The 22169-nt window shown below is 36.4% G+C and overlaps 1 protein-coding gene across 14 annotated transcripts in view; it reads left to right on the top strand.

Moving 5' to 3' along the window:
* Window positions 1-22169, top strand: part of DST (dystonin) — a 438529-nt gene that overhangs the window by 326904 nt on the left and 89456 nt on the right. For all 14 annotated transcript variants that reach the window (XM_081039430.1, XM_081039437.1, XM_081039438.1 and 11 more), the window contains 11 exons: window positions 1584-1792; window positions 2430-2747; window positions 3209-3375; window positions 4987-5143; window positions 6071-6197; window positions 8282-8344; window positions 9414-9655; window positions 11242-11371; window positions 14169-14368; window positions 15790-16285; window positions 17669-19140. In XM_081039430.1, the coding sequence (XP_080895556.1) occupies window positions 1584-1792; window positions 2430-2747; window positions 3209-3375; window positions 4987-5143; window positions 6071-6197; window positions 8282-8344; window positions 9414-9655; window positions 11242-11371; window positions 14169-14368; window positions 15790-16285; window positions 17669-19140 (3581 nt within the window). The remainder of the gene's footprint in view (window positions 1-1583; window positions 1793-2429; window positions 2748-3208; window positions 3376-4986; window positions 5144-6070; window positions 6198-8281; window positions 8345-9413; window positions 9656-11241; window positions 11372-14168; window positions 14369-15789; window positions 16286-17668; window positions 19141-22169) is intronic.

The raw sequence follows: 22169 nt of genomic DNA on the forward strand, positions 1-22169 counted from the left end.
AAAATTTACTTTATTGACAATATTTTATCACTAAGAAGTCCAGAAAAACCAGTAACACTCAAAATGTATTAGTTTTATTAAAATAGCTTAGCAAATCACTTACCATGGTTAAACAGATAGCTGATGGTACCCTGTTGATACACAGTTTGCCCATTTCAAAAGCCGCTTGCCTGCCAATCACGACCTGCAATTCAGAGCATTTGCTCCTATGACTTTCAAATGAGGGCTCATATTTTCTCTGCTGATATTTAGCTTCTTGGTGCTTATTAATTGTCACCCCCTCCCCTGTCAGCATCCTCAGGGGCTTCATTGTGTTTTAATGACAGGAGCATGATTATCTTTTTAAATCCTTTCACCATAACATCTCACTTCAGTGAAAATTTGTTAAACTGTTTTCTCATGATATAGTATTAAAACAATCGAAAAGAAATATTGTTTGTTTATATGGATTATGTTCCCCAGCCCAAACACAAGCATGTGGTAGTTAGTTTTTATAGAGGTGTTTCAGGTCCAAATTTTCTTCTACTGAAGCATTCTACAGTGTGTCAGACTAAAACAATTCAGAAATAATTAAAATACTTTTCAAACTCTTGGAAAATAAGTGATAAATTAACAATTAAAAACAGATTGTTTTCCAGAGAGAGCCAGAGAGAGAGAGAGATGAATACATTAAAACCATTGTTCTTGGAACTTCTCATTGGTCTGCAGTATACAATGTAGAATGTTAAAAAGTAGAGCTTTATATCCAAGTGAAAACTAGGCCAAAACGTGTTGGTTTTGTTTGTTTGTTTGTTTAGCATCTTAAGTCTTTAGAATTGAAAGTTAATCTCACCTGAGCTAGCTTAACCTGTTAACCTTGTTTATTTTTCCCTTTAGTCTGCTATTGAACTTTCCAAATAAATTCTCTTTGTGTATATTTTAGAAACATGATCTTAATCTTTATTTTAAGTGGATTTTCATCCTTGTGTATTTTCTCAATACATTTACATTTGTGAATTTCTGTGCATTTGAGTGCGTAGGATGTGATGGATGACAAAAGCTTTTTTTATGAGAGAGAGAGAGAGACAGAGAGAGAGAGCTCACTTGAGGGAGAGAGGATTTTTATATATGTAAAGGTTAATTCTTGACAAGTCCTTATGACTGTGTATTGTTCCTTGACAATAGCTGTGTATGATTGTCACCTTTACCCCCCATATAGTTATCAACAGTTATGGCTAATTTAAAATTTTAGATTCAGAAAGGGGATTTTCTCCAACGATTTGCTGTTTGGAATGCTTTCATCTCTTGAGGACAATTCAAATGTTTATGCATCCAAAAATAAAAATCTCTTCAAATGCAGATGATATACATATTAACCATTTTAAAACAAATACTTGGTTTTCATTCTCTACTGTGATGTTTTCTTTTTCTTTTTTAAGGTTTTAGATGGTGCTCTGATTATGCATTATGAATTTATCATTTAAACTTTTTTTTCCTTTTTCCAATTTTAGTGCAGAAATTTTAGGATTCACCTTATGTATTTTTGAAAAGGAATAGTGCCAAAAGAACTTTGTGCTTAACGTTTCCTGATCTTTTTGGACTAGATAACATTGTGGGGAGATACGATGATCTGTCCAAATCTGTTAACGAACGAAATGAAAAACTTCAGATAACCCTGACCCGCTCACTGAGTGTGCAGGATGGCCTGGATGAAATGCTGGACTGGATGGGAAGTGTGGAAAGTTCTCTTAAAGAGCAAGGTCAAGTGCCCTTAAACTCTGCTGCTCTTCAGGATATCATCAGTAAAAACATTGTAAGTGACATCCTAAAGAGAAAAATAATCCCACTTCTAGATTAAAAAAAAAACACAAACCACTAAATAAGCTCCATAGGACAGGTGTTTAAGATAAATGTAAAGATAGAGAAAAAGAGACCTTTTCTGACTATAACTGTGGAAAGCAGTGCTTGCACAAAGGCAAATATGTAAGACAATTTTTCTGCGAAGGAATATGGAAAGAGCTCTGTAGACTTTTTTCATGAATATTATTCATTATACAGGACTTAACGTGTACATCGAGTCTTACCTTGTTTATCATTGCTGCAGCCAGCTGCACATGAGATTAATCTGATCAATCTTGTTGTTGTCCAGCCTTTTAAAAATTAGGACCGTGGATAATCCCCAGGCTCCATTAGATCCCAGGGGTCGCTGAGTAGCAGCCATCTCCTGCCTCGCTCAGGCAACTAGCCAGCTGTTCTCTACTCTCACTAGAAGAGATTTGGGATGGGATTTCTCAAGGGACACATTAAACTTCTCAGTCAGTCCCAAGCCATTAACCTTCCTTAGTCACCGGTTATTCAAGCTGATGTTGTTATGAATAGCAATTTTTTTAAAACCCTGGGACATTATTTGTAAACATTATAAAACCTATGCAATATTCTGTTCATTTCAGATGTTGGAACAGGATATCGCAAGTCGTCAGAGCAGTATAAATGCCATGAATGAAAAAGTGAAGAAATTTATGGAAACAACAGACCCATCCACTGCATCTTCACTACAAGCCAAAATGAAGGACTTGTCTGTTCGGTTTTCAGAAGCAGGTCATAAACACAAAGAAAAACTTGCCAAAATGGAAGAGCTAAAAACCAAAGTAGAACTGTTTGAGAACCTCTCAGAAAAGCTTCAGACATTTTTAGAGACAAAAACTCAGGCTCTAACTGAGACAGATGTGCCAGGAAAAGATGTTACTGAATTGTCCCAGTATATGCAGGTATGTCTTCCTTCATATTCAGAAGGCTGATCAAGTATGCTAACAGTTACGACAAACTCATACATTTATTGGCAGAATGATAATGCGCCACCATCATTTTAGTTGCTAGTGGATTAATAAAGATCTATGCTTTCCTCCTTTGAAAATTGTAGACCTCTATTTCTCCTTGAAGCCTTTGCTTATTGATTAGAAATCAATGTATTCCACACATACGCTTTCCATGGACCATGGATGATACATACGTATTTTATGTGCCAGAACCCACGAAGAGACAGAATGTAAAGAGTATACTGTAATCTCTCTCAAATAGCCTGCCTGCATGTTTATTTATATATAGGAATACGGACTATAGGTAGGGTTTTTCTTATGTGAGATTCTGGTCACACACATAACTCTTGATGGAATGCCATTTGAAGATGTAGCAATATCTTATAGTGACTAAATATCTAAATGCTTTGTAGGAATCAACTTCTGAATTCTTAGAACACAAAAAAGATCTGGAAGTTTTGCAGAGTCTCTTGAAGGAGATATCCAGCCATGGCTTGCCAAGTGATAAAGCTCTGGTTTTTGAAAAAACAAATAATTTGTCAAAGAAATTCAAAGAAGTGGAGGATACCATCACAGAAAAGTAAGCACTGCTTAAGAAATTGGATTTTATTGTACTTGATACTAATTAGAATGAATTATTTTTATTTACTTATGTAGATACCTGAAACAGTTTTGAAAACTTGAGAATAAGCATAGGGCTATTTTATAAGTGCTTTGATACCGATTTTTTTGTTATTAAAATTAAGTTTATTTTTGTTAAAATATTTAGAAGGGAATTTCAAGATTTCTTATATAAAAGTAGAAAGCATTATGTAAGAAAAATGGTGATGGTAGTGTATTACTGACAGTAACCTAAACCCACTATTGTGTCCGAAGCCTTTAGCAAATACCACATTTTTATTTGCAGAGGCAGAAATAACCTTGAAAGATAGCTTGTGGTTCTCGCTTTCTGGGCTCAGTTTAGAAGCTACCCTTTTTTCTTTTCCTCTGAAATAATTTACTTTTTAAAGTGTTGTAGGTAAGGCATGACTCCATGAATAAACAAGATGAGAAACAAGAGAACGAACCTAAGTTGAGCTACAAAGCTGTATGGGGATAAGCCTTGTAACTGAACTTTATATTTCTGATCTCATGTTTGTTTAAAATATATAGTACATCTGGTTTTGCTAAAGTTTATACAGAAGACCCCCAAAAGATAGAAAATAGTTATTTTTCTTTCAACTATTCTGTATTTCTTCCTAGTTTTCTACCTAAAACTTTTGAGTGCTGTCTCTACTACTCTCAGAGCTATATTTTTCCATCTTATCAAATAATATTTAATTTACGTGTTGCACAGAAGAAATTAGTCTTGATTTTCCTAGGTAAACTCTAGGTTGTTTCTTCTTCCAAATGGATTCAATTTTAAAACCACGTAGCCATCAATAAATAGTCCAGCTGCAGTGGACTATGATGTGCCAATATTCCACACACTTGCACATGTGCACATGTCATCCACATGTCATCCGAGTTCCAAATATAACTGTCTTCACAGCTGTTCATGTGCTGGACATGTGCCTTCCCTTCATGGTGCTGAGATACAGAAAGACCCATATAGTTGACCGTGGAGCTTCCTGAGTACCTGGGGGCGGGGGGAGAGCACTCATTAAAACTTTTCAGTTATTAGGTCTGACCTCATTTTTTTTTTTTGGTGACTGAAATCTGTGCTCTCTAAAGCACCCGGTTTTATCCATGGACTGAAGTGATTGCAATATAGTATAGAAACCACTAGGTGGCGCTGTTTTCGTGAGGGTGATGTGTGAATGCTTTCCTTGGTTTGGTGCCTGCTGGCAGTAAGCACCATATAAAGTGGACAGATCAAAGCTCACTGAATCTAAATAATGTTAAAACTGTTTATATAGCCTTAGAGTTGATGTAGCATTATAGAGTGCCATTACATGTGGGTTACAGATTTCTTCTCTTATCTTTATCTACAGACCTTGCCTCTGAAGAATAGACAAATAGTTATTTAGCTGATTTCACTTACCACCCAGGAAACCTTTCCTCCTGGAGTATCAAAGGGTTAGAGTGTAGGTGGGGAAAGATTTTTTTCTTAATATTAAGCCTGATATGGGAATATTTATTTATTAGTAATTAGTTCTTTGGAGCATCTCTTTTCTGTGGTTTAAATTTGTCAATGATTTTTGTTGTCTAGAAAAGAAGCTGTATCCTCTTGTCAGGAACAGATGGATGCTTTCCAAGTCCTTGTTAAATCATTAAAGTCATGGATAAAAGAAACAACGGAAAGAATTCCCATTGTGCAGCCTTCTTTCGGTGCAGAAGATTTAGGAAAATCTTTGGAAGAAGCTAAGGTCAATCACTGTGTCATAATACTAATTTCTTATTGTGTCAGTACTGAGAGGTTAAAAGACTAATAGTGGTTCCTTTCTCTGTAATATCACATACGTTAGTCCTTATGTATGTACAGTATATTCTGGTAATATTTACAAATCATGAAATGGGGTTAACTGATCCTTTTGAGGAAAGACACAAACTTTCAGTGAATTGACTTGCCGACTGGGATGTATTAGTGAGTCTCTGACTGTTCTAGCATCCAAGTTTCCTTCCCCACCAAGTCTTTACTTAATTTCAACTATTTTTCTCCCATTTTTCATAATATGAAGTAAAAGATGCTTCTCTTCAACTCAGCAGTTTACTGTAGCTTGGATATATCACTATAACTAGTTTTTGCAGATAGAATTGAATATGTAGTACAAATCGTGTACAAGTCTTTTTGTCATCTGACTTAACATCATAAAAACCTATGACCAGTTATACTGGTTTTCCCACTCCAAATATGTGGAGGTGTGTGTTTTTAAAAATTCATTGAAATTTTGATGTTTAAAACTCACTATTAAGTGGAATTCTGAATTCCCATTTTTTTAAAATTGCTTTTAGTATATTTCTTCTTGCAAGTTGACTGTTACCTAATGTAGTTTTCCAGACTTACAGTTGACAGTTACTTTGGAACCTCTGGCAGCTAGAAATAGCCTGACTTCCACTGTGGCTAGGGCCCAAATGCAGGATGAATCCTACTTCACTTCTCACTGCTAACAGTGTTAACAGTCACCTGGGCTGTTGGAACAAATAGGGATGGTGCGTTTTTCTTCCATCCACTCCCTCACAAATCAGGATCCACAATCATCATTGTTTTAAGATGTGTTTAAGAACTTGAATTATAATGTATACGTTTGAAAAGATTACGAAGACTAAGAAATAATGTGTTTTTATACCTCAAGAAATTACAAGAACAGTGGAGTTTAAAAACACCAGAGATTCAGAAAGTAAACAACAGTGGGATCTCACTATGTAACCTCATAAGTGCTGTGACTACCCCTGCAAAGGCTATAGCAGCAGTTAAATCAGGTATGTACTTTGCTTACATTCATGTCAAAGACCATAAGAATTGGGGCCACACGTGGTAATTTTATTTGTCTATATTATTTTTTAAATTTATGCATCAAATAACCTAAAGGACTGGAAAGTGACAAGAAAGATGGTATCTGTAAACACACTAAAAGCTGCCATGGAAAAGTATATGCTAGTCAAATTTCAAATCCCTCTTATGTTTCACTAAAAACTACAATTAAAATGTAGCCAAATTAATATGTGAGAATAAGGAGCATTATATTAGGGGAAGGGAAAGATCAGATTCCAATTTGTTTTTTACCTTAATTAATGGAGATGTTGCAATTCTATTTGAAATATTTGATGAAGAAATGAGTCTGGACTCCTGGGCTTCAAAGAAGAAGTGAGGGAATAAAACAGGTTCTTTTCTCTAGAGTGGACTTTTCATTTTATTCCCATCTGCTTTTATTCCTTACATTATCCACCCCCCAAAAAATATTATATAATATGTTAACCAGTATATCTAAATCACAGTCTTAATCAGGGTTGAACAAACTCTTCTCAACAGAAAGGGAATCATGTATGAATAATGATTTTAAAATTAAGTTGTGGGTATAGTTATAAGTTTGAAATGTATATTGTTGTCAATATCAACTTTAAAAAAAATTCCAAGAATAGATAGAAGGCAGATATCATATCTTTATCCTGAGAGTTTCTGAGCCCCGCTCCCACCTCCCATCCCATCCCTTTTGTGAGACTGATATTCCAGCGGGGCCTCTCGCAACCAACCATTTATTCCGCTCTAGTAATCCCATTTCAGGGAGTACTCGTATTATATATGGTGTGATGAATTCTCCCTTCTCTCCTAATCAGATTTCCTGAAATGTCAAGTTTTTTGTTGTTGTTTTTTTAAGAAAAGAAATTCTATTGTGTTTTATTTTTGTTCATGTCCACTTTACATTTGCAATAAGTAAAAAGTATATTTTTTTGTTCTTGATAACTACTAAACATGGTAGAAGTTAAATTTGAGCATCTACAGGATATTTTCACTTCTGTCTGAAATACCATTATGTGTGTGTGTTTTTTTTTTAAAGGGATGAAACTTGCATTAAGATTCAGATATTTAACTGTTTTCCTTTGTTTACACTTGTTCCCGTGTGGTTAGTTTTGGGAAATGTCCTTATGTTTTAGATAGGTAGCCAGTGCATACTCCAATGAGAAAGTCTAGTTATTTGTTAAATATTCTGATTATGAAAAAGGTACCAATGCTAGACTTTTATATAATTCAAGAGAAAAGGAATTACCACTCGCTGAGCAGTAGCTGTTTTCTAAGCAATAGGTTTACTGTGTTTAATTCCCACAGTTGTCTCACAAGATAGGTACTCTTATCCCTATCAGTTTAATGAAGTGGTGATTAATTTGTCCAGTAACACAGCCTGTGTCCAGTAACACAGTCCAGTAACTAGTGGGGCTGGGATTTAGATTCAGGTGTGTCATACACCAAAGCCCAGGCATTCCACATCACTGTGAGTTTAGTAGTAGGGTTTTTTCTTTTTTTGGTTTTGTTTTGTTTACTTTCAACTTTCCTTTTATGTCTTCTTATATCATTCTGCCTCCATTAAACCCATGATAATACTGGGTAACTGCAGCAGACAATTTTCATTTCTGTAAGCAAGGCAGAAGTTCTTTTTGTCTGTCAATCATTTGTGCTTCGTGCAACATGTATACTGAACGACTTCTGAGCATCAGAGACTTTAGCGCTAAAATAACTTTAGCAATAAAGAAACTTTATCACAAAATTGTTTTATAAATTCATATTAATGAGTAGTATACTTGTATATAATCTAAATTACTGAAACTTGTATTTGAGGCCATCATGTTACTACTTTAAGAAGTAGTATATAGAAAAGAGGATATGCCTTCTTCTTTAAATTTTGAACCTTCATTTGATTTTGAAATTGAATCAATATTTTAAACTTTCAAGTAGTAATGGCATGTTTAAATGATTACTGCTTACAGGGGTTTGATTTAAAGTCATCTACTATTAATGTATAGAAATATTATGGAAATCTATGATTACTTCAGTGTTAATATTTTTACAGGTGGAGTAATATTAAATGGTGAAGGAATAACTACAGATACTCAGGAAATTTTAGCAAATAAAGGTGAATAACTTTAAGTGCTTATTAATTAAAATGTCTTGGTATTTTTTGAGAGAGGAAATCTTTTTATTTTTTTACTTTAAATGTATATATATGTATATATGTGTATATATACATACATATGAATTCAACAATGCATAATGTTTATTCATCATATATTTTCCATTTTTGTTATAATCTCAATGTTGAGTAAAAGAAAATATATATCTCTGCCCTCATGGGGAACTTTACAGTCTATTGGGGAGAAAGACAATGATTTGCACTTATTTACGAGCCAGAGACTAATTAATCTCAACAATTGGTGCCAAATTTACTTCATAAATGAGCAGAGGATGCATTTCTCTTTGCCAATTGCATTAAATAGCTTCCTTAATTTTTTTATGATGCTTTGAACTTTTTTTATTTTATTTTTTTTCAATATTAAATTACATTTAATATTATTCTATATTAGTTTCAGGTATACAATATAGTGGTTAGACATTTATATAATTAACAAAGTTTTCTCCCAATAAGTCTAATACCCACCTGGCATTATACATTTCACAGAGAAAATGTTTTTAAAGGTGAATGGTAGTTACCTTGAAATTTCAAACTTGAATTAAAATGGTATTAATATAATAGTCACATTCTCTATAAATATGTTTATGTAACATTTAATGTAGTTTTCTTCTTCTGAAATTAGTGAAATCCAGTAGTTCAGTTTGGCCTTTGGTTTATGTTTCCTTTTTTTTAGTTAATTTGAGATATTTTGTCACTTGAGATATTATTTGAACTATTTTCTTGAGTTTGATGCCTGAGGAATTAATCAGTAATATTTCATGGTTTTGGTTTTTTATTCTATTTAAAATATATTTCATGTCACTTATATTATGCAATGTTCCTAAATTATTTGTCATTAAATAGCCTTATAAGATGATCTAACCTTTTACTTATAAAAATTGTATGATTTCATCATGGTAGGCTAATATTGACAAAATAGAAGGGAATCTCATATAAAGCAAACTTTCCTTTCTAGAGCTCTATTCTAAACATCCTGAAAATGTGTCAGTATAATTACTTTTCTTGCTGTTAGGATTAACATCTATTAAAAAGGATATGACTGACATAAGCCATGGTTATGAAGATCTTGGCCTCTTACTTAAGGACAAAATAGCCGAACTGAATACTAAACTCACCAAATTGCAAAAGGCTCAGGAAGAATCAAGTGCGATGATGCAGTGGTTACAGAAGATGAACAAAACTGCAATGAAGTGGCATCAGGCACCTACACCTACAGATACTGAAGCTGTGAAGACGCAAGTGGAGCAGAATAAGGTATATCCTGTGGGTACATGAAGACATGGAAGAGAACAGATTAGCATTCAGAACTACCTAAACCCAGGTGGATTGGTGTTGCGTCCCGCGCAACAAGGGCAGTGAGGATGCGAGAAGGAGCGGTTTGGGTTAAGTTTTTAAGAAAGAAACAAACAGAGATTTAATGCAGTTAAATCTCTCAGAAGGCCAGGGGTCTCTCAGTCTCAGAGGACTGGAGCCCAGAATAAGGCTGACTGAAGGTTTTTATTGATAGGTATACAACTACAAGAAAGTAACATTGTTTTTTACAAGGTCTGTGAGACTCATACATCATAGTAGAAAAATGTCTATTCCAATCATCCTTTGTCTGTAAACAGCCGAAGCACAAATTTCCATGATGTCTTACCTAAGGTATGTACCTTTTCAGGATCAAGTCTCTCATATTGTAACAGCTCCGTTGAGATAAGTGACTTCTCTTACAAACAGGTGTAAGGGAAAAGCCAGGGCCTGCAACAGACTTTCTCAGGTAGGGGGAAGGGGAGGCAAGGCCCCTTCCCATACCTGTCCAAGGCAGCTCATTGGGGGTCCCCACTCAGTTCCGCCTGGCTTAGGTTGTATCTCCCGTGAGATATCTTACCCATCTTTGGCTGAAAACCATGTTTTGGGGACCAGACAGAGAGACATAAGGTGTAAACACAAGGATGGAACAGAGTCCCAGAAAAGCACAATCTCACAGACTCTTCTTTCCTTAAGGAAAGACATGGAGGGACAGTGGGCTAGGCTGTTGTGCAACTACAGATTGGAGACCTGTCCCGATTTGTTGCTCTATAACCTTCAGCAACTTATTTTCCAGTTTTGTTTAATGTGTCTTTCTGTAGAGATTGATGGTAGTAGTCACCTATTTTTACACTAAGACATTATAAAGATGAGTGAACTGTTAGGTATAAGCAACTTTGCCACCTTTAACTCAGTTGTAGTCTGGGATTTTAACCAGTCAATTATTAGAAAAGATTTATGTATTATTTAACGGCTAAGTAAGTGTATTAAGGATTTGTTCTGTCTAGTATAAAATAGGGGGGGCTCATGCTTTCCTTTTCTTTAATAGACAGTGTTTCTTTCTACAACTGTCAAGGTTGGGAAAATGGTTTTACATTGTGTCAATAATGGCAAAAATGTCTACAAATTACTAACCTATATTTGAACTCTATGTTGTGTTGTCCAGAAAACTGCTTCTTTACTAGTAGATTGTCAAATCTGGCAGTCTTTATCAAGACTGATTTTCTTATTAGTGATAATCTTACTGATTACTCATTAATCTTCCCTTTTCCAAAGGGATTTGTTCGAGAATAATATGACATTGTTTCTAGGTAATGGGGATAAGAGTCATTATCGCCATACGGTAGCTGTAGCATTCCTCCTTGTGATTCTTATATGAGTAGTTAGAAGAGGAAAGGAAAATAATTAACTGCTGATTCCAGATCCTCCCCACTTCAGCATGCAGCAGTGGATTTTTTTCCTCTTTTGGTCATTCTCTATCATAATTCTGTTTTTGTTTTTGATATTGACAGACTTCACTGTAGTTAACTTTATTTTCCTCCCCTTGTTAGTCATTTGAGGGAGAGCTGAAGCAAAATGTGAACAAAGTGCAGGAGTTGAAGGACAAACTAGCAGAGCTGTTGGAGGAGAACCCGGATATTCCTGAGGCCCCCAAATGGAAGCAGATGCTGCTAGAAATAGGTATGTTATGTTACTTACACCAGACTCTGCAAATAGAAGCTCAGTCTTTTTTTTTTTTTTAATCAGAATTTTTATCAGAAAAAATTTATCCAACAACCTTACTTAGTTTTGGATTTGCTTTAATGTTTCAGAATCTATTTTTGCATATTTAAAAGTGCCATTTCAAATTATATTGTGCTGATTTGGCAAATTTTTTCTTGGGGAGGGGGTTGGCTGAAACACAGTAACTAAATTGATTTTTATGAAGAAGGTAGATACTAGTTAATAAAATACTGTGCCCTGAGTAACATGTTTTCATTGTTGTTTATTTTATACTAGGTTTTTGGTGTTTCTAATTTTTTATGCTTTGTTATATTTTAATTTAAACCTTCCTTTTAGTTTATTTGTCTGGAAAAGGTTGGCTCCCTTCTCCTTCGTGGAGCTCCTTCTGGGACACCTCTTGCCTCTGCATTATTTTCTTCTCTTCTACAACCAGTATTAAAAAGTAGCTCCCCACAGAAGTCTGGTGGTTTTGATTCCGTATCTAGAGTTACCTTCCCATGTTGATCCTGTCACTATATAAATTGTTCCTCAGAGGTATAGAATTTTCTTCATGAGCTCTATTATCTTATCACTCCTTTTTCAGTATTATAATAATATGGAAAAGACAATGATACTAATTTTTCCTACTTTATATTGTTGTTTGGAGAATTCAACGAGTTGTGTGCAGAGCACAGATGAATAGTACCTGGCAAGACACTGTGTTTCCCCGAAAATAAAACCTAACCGGAAAATAAGCCCTAGCATGATTTTTCATTCCCTGAACTTAAGCCCGAATGCATCTTTTGGAGCAACACTTAATATAAGACCCGGTCTTATTTTCAGGGAAACACAGTAGTAAGGACTATGTATGTGCTATATTGATAAGAATTATTTTACTTTCAATCTTTACATTATATTTAGCTAAAGATTGTCTTTCTTTAGAGTCAGATATGCTGTGATAAATTTAGAATTCTGTCAGTATGTTTTAGTTTGGAAAAGGTAATCCTAAGGGATCTTAAATGTTCAAAGGTCTATTTAGTCCAACTATAGAGACTCCTATTGCATTATAATGAATTTGTCCCTAACTCAGTGGCTCTCACCTGGGATATCAGAATTACTTGGGGGAGTATTATCAAGACATTTTAGAATAGGAGTGGGAGTGAGGAATGTATATTTCAAAAAAGCTTCCTGATAAGATTTTGATATTTCTTCCTCTCAGTTTACTGTTTTAATTGCATTATTTTGTCAGATTATATTTTTTCCAGAACATGACATATAGGTCAGGTTTCAGGGTTGGGTTCTATAAAAATCAGACCTTTAGTATATTATGGTAGGTGAAAAAAATCCATGAGATCAACTAATGACACCCATCAATTATTGAGTGACTGTTATATTCAAGAGATGGTCAATTACTTTTGGCTTTAGGAGCAGGCTGTCTTGAAGGTGGGGAGAACAGGAAACCTTTCCCAGCAGAGGGTAAAATCCAGAGGGATTTTGAAGGAGGGGTAGAGCTTGGATACATGGAGAGTAGGTAGAGCATATCAGGTATGGAGCCCGTGCGAGCAGAAGCCTGTTTGGGTGTTAATGGTAAAATCAGTGGGGCTGGATTAGAGGATTCATCTCAACATGCAAATCCTCTAGGATTAGTAGACTAAGGCTAGTGTGTGGGAGGCCATGAATGCCAACCAGGTCTTCAGATTTTATCATCTAGGGGGTGAGGACTTCATTATTGAAGGATCTAAGCATAGAAGTGACATATTTAAAAATGATATTTTTAAGGGAAATTACTTTAGAACCAAGTGGATTGCAGCTGAGAAACACCAATAGCAGGGAAACCAGCTGGGAAAAACTGACAGTCTCGGTCTGTAGTTCTCATAGACTGGGAGCAGAGCAGCAGGACCACCTGGGAACTTATTAGAAATACAAAATTTCAGGCCCCAGGTCAGATCTACTGAATCAGAAACTCTGGATTATTAACAACATGTGTTAAGAATCCCTTCAGGAGATTTTAATGCAGCTATAAAGTTTGAGAACCACTGGTCTGGGTATATCATGATGAGGGCCAAAATGGAGAGAGGGAGTGAGGTCACTGGAGAAGTAACAGGATGGGTTTACAGTTTTAGGATCAAGGCTATAGGAGAGGCATAAAAGAACATTGTGAATTATTGCATCTCAGTGACATGGGAGCAAGGATAACCTTTGAAAGAAATCTCGAAGTCAGAAAAATCCACCAATTTTGAGAGGAATATAATGAGTTTTTTGTTTAAAAAAATGTGAGTGTAAAGGGTTGGTGAGATTCCCTAGTGTAACTTCGAGCAGCTGGTTACTAATGTGCAATTTGAAAAGAAAAGAATTATTGAGCATAGATAGAAAAATGTGACAGTCGCTTTCCTAGAACTGATCATTGAAGACTTGATGCTAAAGAACATGATTAATGTTCATTGTCCTAGCAGGTCGGTTATAGTTGAATCGGCAGATTCTGTAGGACTTTTGGAAGGACCAAGGTTGCTCAGGAACCTGTTTGCTTTAAGGAATATTCCATACTCTCCATTATTTTCTCAAATCAGATTCAGATATACTTTCATTTTACTTCAGTTGACACAACCATCAGGACCATAAAAATCTGTAATAAATGCAGTTATTTAGGTTAGACTTTGATCAACTGTATAAGAAGAGTTATAAAGATGGAATGGTAGCCATTGGATATCATTGTGAGTCACATACTGCAGTCTTCATATATACCATATACCAGTTTTATCCTTTCTTTTTCTTTTAGATTCTAAGTGGCAAGAACTCAATCAACTAATAGTGGATAGACAACAAAAACTGGAGGAATCCTCTAATAACCTAACTCAATTCCAGACCGTAGAGGCTCAGTTAAAACAGTGGCTTGTGGAAAAAGAACTGATGGTCAGTGTTCTTGGGCCTCTGTCCATTGACCCAAATATGCTAAACACACAAAGGCAGCAGGTGCAGGTGAGTAGTACTTCACAAGAAAAATGTTTTCATTAGGAATATATTAGCCTCGGACAGTATGTGCTCTAACTACCTTTGAGTGTATTTGTAATGTTTCAGATGTCCATAGATACCATTCTGAGGTTAGTGGGAAACCCTAGAGAACCAAAGCTGTGAGGCATTTCACAGTAGTCTACGGAGCCCGTGAGTGGGCCAAGTCCCTTGACCATTTCAGTCATATTGTGGTTTGTGCAGACCCTGTTATAAAGGGCCTTCTTTGAAGTATTAATGTGATTTTATAAGTAATAACATTTTTATGAGAAGCTAGTGTATGCTTTTTATGGTTTAAGAATTACTCCTTTGAGGTTTTATTTATTTCGATTCTGATAGTAGATAATGAAACTTTTAAAACTTATGCACTACAGCTTTTTCGGGGGGAGAAACAGGATAAGTAGAGGGGAAAGAATAAGGGAAGCAAAGAGGAAACCTTGAAACCCAGAGGGTTGGTTAGACTACTCTAATTATAAGCGCATAAATCTGCAAGTAGAAAAAAATCTGTAAAATCTAAGTCAGACGTAATACAGAAGCTCCGTTGTGGTCTCAGTGAGATTTCTTTATGTATGAGTAGAGGTATCAGAGCAGTGAGGCTGATCCTGTACTCTGAAAATACAAATTCATGTATGTTCTTAATCTGAAGGGAATGAAAACAAAAGCTGTAAATAACCACTTGGGGAGATGTAATTGCCCCCTGTCTTGGTAGTCTCTCAGAGATAGATAAAATATTGCATTAAAAAAGGAAATTTTGGGATCATTCATTACAGAATGAGAGCCAATGTTGAACCTATACATTCTGAGCAGCATGACCTATTGGCTAAAACCATTATAATAAAGACTGTAAACATCAATAAACCTACGTTAAAAAACAAACAAAATAAAAACAAAACAAACCTGTCAATCAATGTATCATGACTTAATATATTCTAATACTATTATCATTCTTCGTTTCCTTTGGTGTAAAATGCTATAGAGAATTTTTTAAAGTCCTACAAAGAGAAAAAGTACAGGTAGAAAAAAACAAATTTGGTGTTAGTATGATGTGAACTATCCAATAGCAGTGTTTCCCTTTGTATATGCAAATTCGTGCATGGATTTTTGTTCGTTTTGCCCAAAGTAGTGAAAATATTTATTCCTTTTGTTTTCCTTTTTGGGGGATATTATCTAAGGCAAAACGTTATCGCTGTGGAGCAGCACAGCTCTTTGGATTACTTTAAGATAATCGCACTGCCCTCAAAATAAAAACTAGGAAAGCAGTAACTAAAAATCAAAACTAAGAACGAGATAAATAAGTAGCATTTCTGTCTCTTTAGAAACTTAAAGCTATGCCTCCTGTAATTATCTGATAATTTGTGTGTTTATTTACCCTTATAACATCTTCACCTTAGATTCTCCTGCAAGAATTTGACACTCGGAAATCTCAATATGAGCAGCTCACAGCAGCTGGTCAGGGGATTCTGAGCAGACCTGGTGAACACCCTTCTTTCCATGGGCTTGTGAAAGAGCAACTGGCAGCTGTGACCCAAAAATGGGACAGTCTAACAGGACAATTGAGTGACAGATGTGACTGGATCGACCAAGCCATTGTTAAAAGCACACAGTATCAAAGCTTGCTGAGAAGCCTTTCCAATAGACTGAGTGATTTGGACAATAAACTCAGCAACAGTGTGGCTGTGAGCACACAGCCTGATGCTATGAACCAGCAGTTGGAAACAGCCCAAAAAATGAAGCAGGAAATAGAGCAGGAAATGGAGCAGATAAAAGTGGCCCAGACCCTCTGTGAGGATTTGTCAGCACTAGTCAAGGAAGAGTACTTGAAAGCAGAACTTAGTAGGCAGCTAGAAGGCATCTTAAAATCATTCAAGGATATCCAGCAAAAATCAGGTTTGTCTGTCTTCTTTTAAAACATGTATTTCCTGGAAACAGAGATCATGGATTGCCTATTTCCAAGTCGCAGTCCCCCATTGAGTACAGAAGTAGAGAAGCGGCCGCTCACACGCGTGCAGACAGCAGTTGTGTGTGTGTGCTCCCATAGTGTCAGGGTAATTCTACACAGATAACAGAGGGACGGTGTTGGCAAAATCCACTCAGTGAGGGTCCACTGAAATTTCAGGTATTCCAAATTGGTTTTTAAAAGATGTAAACGTGTTTGCTGTGTGACAGTCTTATTTCACCAAAAAACAAACAAACAAAAAACCACAAATGCAGTATCATTTTCTCATCTGCATTAGAGTCTCATATAACTCTGTCATAGAAAGTATTTCCAGGGAAATGTGTGAAAGAGAAGCATTTGGCACTATTTTCCTCTCTCACCTCTGTGGCCACAAACCTGTGACAGGTGAGCCAGTATCTGTCACAGGTAGCAGTAGTGACTTATTGGACTTCAGAAGGGCCGGCCAAAGAATAGCACGTTTGACTGCTGTGTTGGCTCTGTTTGAAAAGTAACACTAGGGGCCTTGTACCTAGTGAATACTCAGCTTATGTTTTTTTTTGTTTGTTTGTTTGTTTTTAATCAATTGGATTTGTTTCTTGATCAAAGCAACTATTTAGGCTTATACCTTTATTTTGGCATGATTTCGATCCTAAATATTAGCTATTAAGATTATGATTATTATTACTGTATGGACACTTGTGTGTGACAGGCCTTACGCTGAGAACTTGACCTGTTGCTATCACATAATTGCCACAACAGCGTCTATTAATGTTGCCAGTTTACATTTGGGGAAATGAAGCTTAGTGGTTTAATCATTTGCCCAGGGTCTTCCAGCTCCTGAGAGGTTGTGGTGGGATGGCAACCCATGGGGTTCCTGTGTGGTACATTCTATTGCCTTCATGTTATATAAAATCATAGAAGGTAAACAGTCATATCTGATGAGAGATGGGTTAGGTATCAGCATACTTAGAAGTTTGAACAGTTGTCACTTCCACATAATGGAATGGCAGTGACTTTATACTGCAGGCAGTGTGTGTATGTGACTGTCCTCTACCACCTTGCAGCTTTACATTTTACTTATTCCACAGTTTGGACCTCTCATCTCTCTCCTCCTCTCCTTGATTGTCTCTTTTCTTCTTGTTTTGCCTACCTCTTGCTCCTATCCCCCTCCCACCCCGTTCATCAATAACTTAAGCTCACTTGTAGTTATTCCAGTCAGAGCTCACAGCCCCTACTTTTAGATAGTCCTGTGTATTTCTTTGGTGGTTTTGCTTTGGCTTTCCATAGATTAAATCAGCATTTTGAAGTAAACATGTCTGTAATTTCATTTTTAGAGAATCACGTCCAGCATCTCCAATCAGCCTGTGCCAGCTCTCATCAATTTCAGCAAATGTCGCGAGATTTTCAGGCTTGGCTGGATACAAAGAAAGAAGAGCTAAACAAATCTCACCCAGTATCAGCCAAACTGGATGTCTTGGAGTCATTAATTAAATATCAGAAAGACTTTGGTAAAACTTTGATTGCTCAGTCTAGTATTTATGAAAAAACCGTTGCAGAAGGTGAAAATTTGTTGTTAAAAACACAAGGGTCTGAGAAGGCAGCCTTACAGTCACAGCTTAACACAATTAAAACCAATTGGGATGGACTTAATAAGCAGGTGAAAGAAAGAGAAGACAAGGTAAAAGATTCATTGGAAAAAGCCCTCAAATATAAAGAGCATGTAGAGACTCTCCGGCCATGGATAGACAAATGTCAAAATAACCTGGAGGAAATAAAATTTTGCTTGGATCCTGCTGAAACAGAGAAGTCTATTGCCAAGTTAAAGTCTCTGCAGAAGGAAATAGACCAACGCTTTGGGATGGTGGAATTGCTAAACAACGCAGCCAATAGCTTGCTCAGTGTCTGTGAAATAGATAAAGAGGTGGTTACCGATGAGAATAAATCACTGAATCAGCAGGTAGTTATGGTCACTGAACAACTTCACAGTAAGAAATTCTCTCTGGAGAGCATGGCCCAGAAGTTTAAAGAATTTCAAGAAGTGTCCAAAGAAGCTAAAAGGCAGCTTCAGTGTGCAAAGGAACAACTAGATGTCCATGATTCTCTGGGACCCCAGGCTTACAGTAACAAATACCTGACCATGTTGCAGACTCAGCAGAAATCACTTCAGACCTTGAAGCAGCAGGTAGATTTGGCCAAAGGACTTGCACAGGACCTTGTGGCAGAAGCCTCAGGCTCAAAAGGAACCTCTGATATTTTATTACAAGCAGAAACCTTAGCTCAAGAGCATAGTGCACTAAGTCAACAGGTTGATGAAAAGTGTTCCTTCTTAGAAACCAAACTTCAGGGCATTGGGCATTTTCAGAATACCATCCGAGAAATGTTTTCTCAGTTTGCAGAGTTTGATGATGAACTGGATAGCATGGCCCCAGTGGGGAGAGATGTAGAAACATTGCAACATCAAAAGGAGGCTATTACAGCCTTTCTGAAGAAACTAGAAGCCCTCATAGCTAGCAACGACAATGCCAATAAAACCTGCAGGATGATGCTGGCCACAGAAGAAACCTCTCCTGATCTTATTGGCATCAAAAGGGACTTGGAGGCTTTAAGCAAACAGTGCAACAAGTTGCTGGACCGAGCACAAGCCAGAGAAGAGCAGGTTGAAGGGACAATTGAGCGTCTTGGAGAATTCTACAGCAAATTGAAGGAATTTTCTACTCTGCTTCAGAAGGCTGAAGAGCATGAAGAGTCTCAAGGCCCCGTAGCTATGGAAACAGAGACAATCAACCAACAACTCAATGTGTTCAAGGTAGGGAATTCTTCACTTTTACTGAGCATTATTATTGTTAAAGGAGATTTCTCATTGGTATATAAATGAGATTGTCTACCGTGTAGAACCTTCTAATATGACTGTCACAGAGTGTTTGAGCTTGAATGAGCATATGTGGAGGTAATATCCAGGCACATGTGGCAATTCCAAGCTTACTGGGGATTTGGGCTCTCATGGGATAAGGCCTTGAGGTGATATTAAGAGGTTAAAGCGTGCCTGAAAAGTTGCAGCACTTCTCCATGAAGTGTGCAACTGACGTCATGGAGTCCGTTGCTGACATCATTCACAATGGACATCTGGAGGAACCAGAGCCATGTTTTGAACTCTGCTTGCAGAGGCCATCCCCTAACATGAAATGCTTGTTCTTTTCATGTTTGTCTCCCAGCATTTTCTTTCATGGTGAATTACAGTCTTTTCCTGCTCTTTCTTTTCTTTTCTTTTTTTTTTTTTAATGGTCTTCTTAGCCTTCTTAATTGAATTTTATCTGTAAACCGTTTTCTTCCCAAAGTCCATATTTTTAAAGGCAGAGTGGAGTTCCATGTTATAATCCTCATTTTATAAAACAAAAATTTTTGGGCTCATGTCCCAGCGGATTAGGAGTAAATTATTTTTGATTGGACGATAAGCTCCTCGGTGCCAAGGAGTGTCTGCTGCTTGATAGCGTAATGAATGGAACATTAGGTAAAAATGGTGGGCCAGGTTTAGTGTCAGTGGAGTTGGCCTCATTTAAGAGCAGAGATTGTATCTTGACAGCGGACAAAGATAGGTTACTCTTTGCCCACAGAGGGTCCTAAATATCAAACATTTGCTGCATGGGACTGACATGAACCTTTGGGGTTGGCATGGGTCCTGTTCTATTTATGAGGTGTGTTTTATATTCCCAAAAAGACTGGTGTGATGATAAGTCCCACCATTAGCACATAAAGGATAAAATAAGAACAAATAAAAACAGAAATTGCAATACTCCCATGAGAAATGAATATAAATGAAATGGACTTTCAAATTCTACGCTGTTGTATTTGATGTAGTATTTCCCTTGCTCATCCTTCACAACAGTATTTATGTGATTGAATTTTGAAAAACAACTTCAAAATCACATCATTTTCTTCTCTGCCTCTTCCTTCTTCTTCTGATGGTTATTTGTTGTTTATGAAGTGCCTTGGAAGCCTAGTACCTTTAGGGCCTAAGAATCTGTGATTCTGTATTTAGATCATGTTTCTTGAAGGTGAAGGAAACTACCTACTATTGGTTTTACTTTCTTCTCCTCTGTGAAACTTTCCTGTTTCTGGTCTGTAAAATAAGGAGTTCACATGAGAGAATTCTATATTAGAAAAACAACATTCTGCTAATAAGACTGGATTTACTGCTTCTAAGAATGGGGGAGAGCGTGAGGAGTGAGTCTTCCTCAGACAGAAAATGTTGGAATTTTCTGTAGAGCTCTGACAAAACTTGAAAGCTGAAATGACAGTAACCAGATAGCCTGTTTATGAATGAGATTTAAGCATGTTCAATGCCTTTGTGAAACATCATCATTGCTCTAGGTTTTCTGTGAATTTGTGTAGAAAAAAGTTTCCTCATTTCTCTTCACTATTTCAACTACTTGTAAGAAAATGGGCGAAAGTAATGGTGCTGCTGCATGAGTACAGTGAAAAATGTGGCTTTCCATATGGAGAATTCTTTTGAAAGGAAGAAAAGGCAAGAGATACATAGGAGCCATCCTCTTATTATTGCATTGAGAGTGTTTTTCAAACTGAAAAGAACTAACTAAGCATCCTTACCATTAATGGTTACAGAGATGGTTTTGATTGTGAAGAAAAATAAACCACTTAGCCTGCTGCGTTTGTCTGTTTTCTGATTCCTTTGGAGGGAGCTGATTGATTTTAATGACATTCAGTAATAAAGAATATCAATGCATACCATCAGTGTCTTGAGACCCAGTGACATTTTAAGAAAGGAAAAACTATTAAAATTGTAATAATATATACCAATAACAAAAGATGAATACAAGTCACGTTTGACTTCTGCAATTACGAGAGGTGCTCACAGTGGTTACCATCAGTGTCCAGACAGTTCTAAACACGGCGAACTACTGCTTGAGCAACATTGACCAAAGTGTCCACTGGTATACATTTTTTGGCACCCCCAGTATATTCCAGTGCCTACGTTAAAAAAAAAAAAAAAGAACAAGAATATTATTATGGTAAATAAACATGGTAACTTACACAATCATTAGTTCCGTTTATTTGAGTGTGTGTGTGTGCTCTAAAAATGCAGCCATTACTACAATTAACATTTATTGTGAGCCTATTATGTGTCCAGCATTCTTCTAAACTTTCTGTTTTTAATCCTGTTAACATTCATGAGAGGCAGATGCTATTATTATCCCCATTTTGCTGTAAGGTAGCTGAGACCCAGAGAGGTTAAGTGACTTGCCCAAGGTCACACATTGGGCAAGGTCTTGCCCAATGTCAGAGCCTGGATGTTTTGGTGGAAATAATGCAGTGTTTTGTGTCACCTTTATTCACCATGTTTCATAGCTGATATTTTCTGTGGAAAATTTTCCAATCATATTTGCTGCAGCCTAATTTGGGTGGCCTGAGTGACAGTCATTGTTCACTTTAATCCAAAATGCCAGGAACACCTGCTTAGGGAAAGTGGTCTATTACACTGGCTGCTATGAGAAACATGAGATAAAAGTGTGTAAAATTGTCTCAGAAATTGATATGTAGATGCTGTGATGATGACGGGGATAGTTATCATGATTGCCTACTACTGAGGAGGAACCAAACGTTTCATTGTCTTAGTGATTATATCTTAAGTGGTAAATTAGTTTACAATTTAGATCTTAATTTGGGTTTTGTTGGGCATTATGCTTTTGTTGGACATTAGTTGTAACATAATATTTTAGAAAATTTTTTATTCTTAAGTGGAATAATTTATATTGAGTGAAAAACCAATTGTTTGATTAAAAAATAGCGAATAGTTATTCTAATTTCTAAAAATAAAAC

This window comes from Rhinolophus hipposideros, assembly GCF_964194185.1.
Source record: "Rhinolophus hipposideros genome assembly, chromosome: 3".
NCBI lineage: Eukaryota > Metazoa > Chordata > Mammalia > Chiroptera > Rhinolophidae > Rhinolophus > Rhinolophus hipposideros.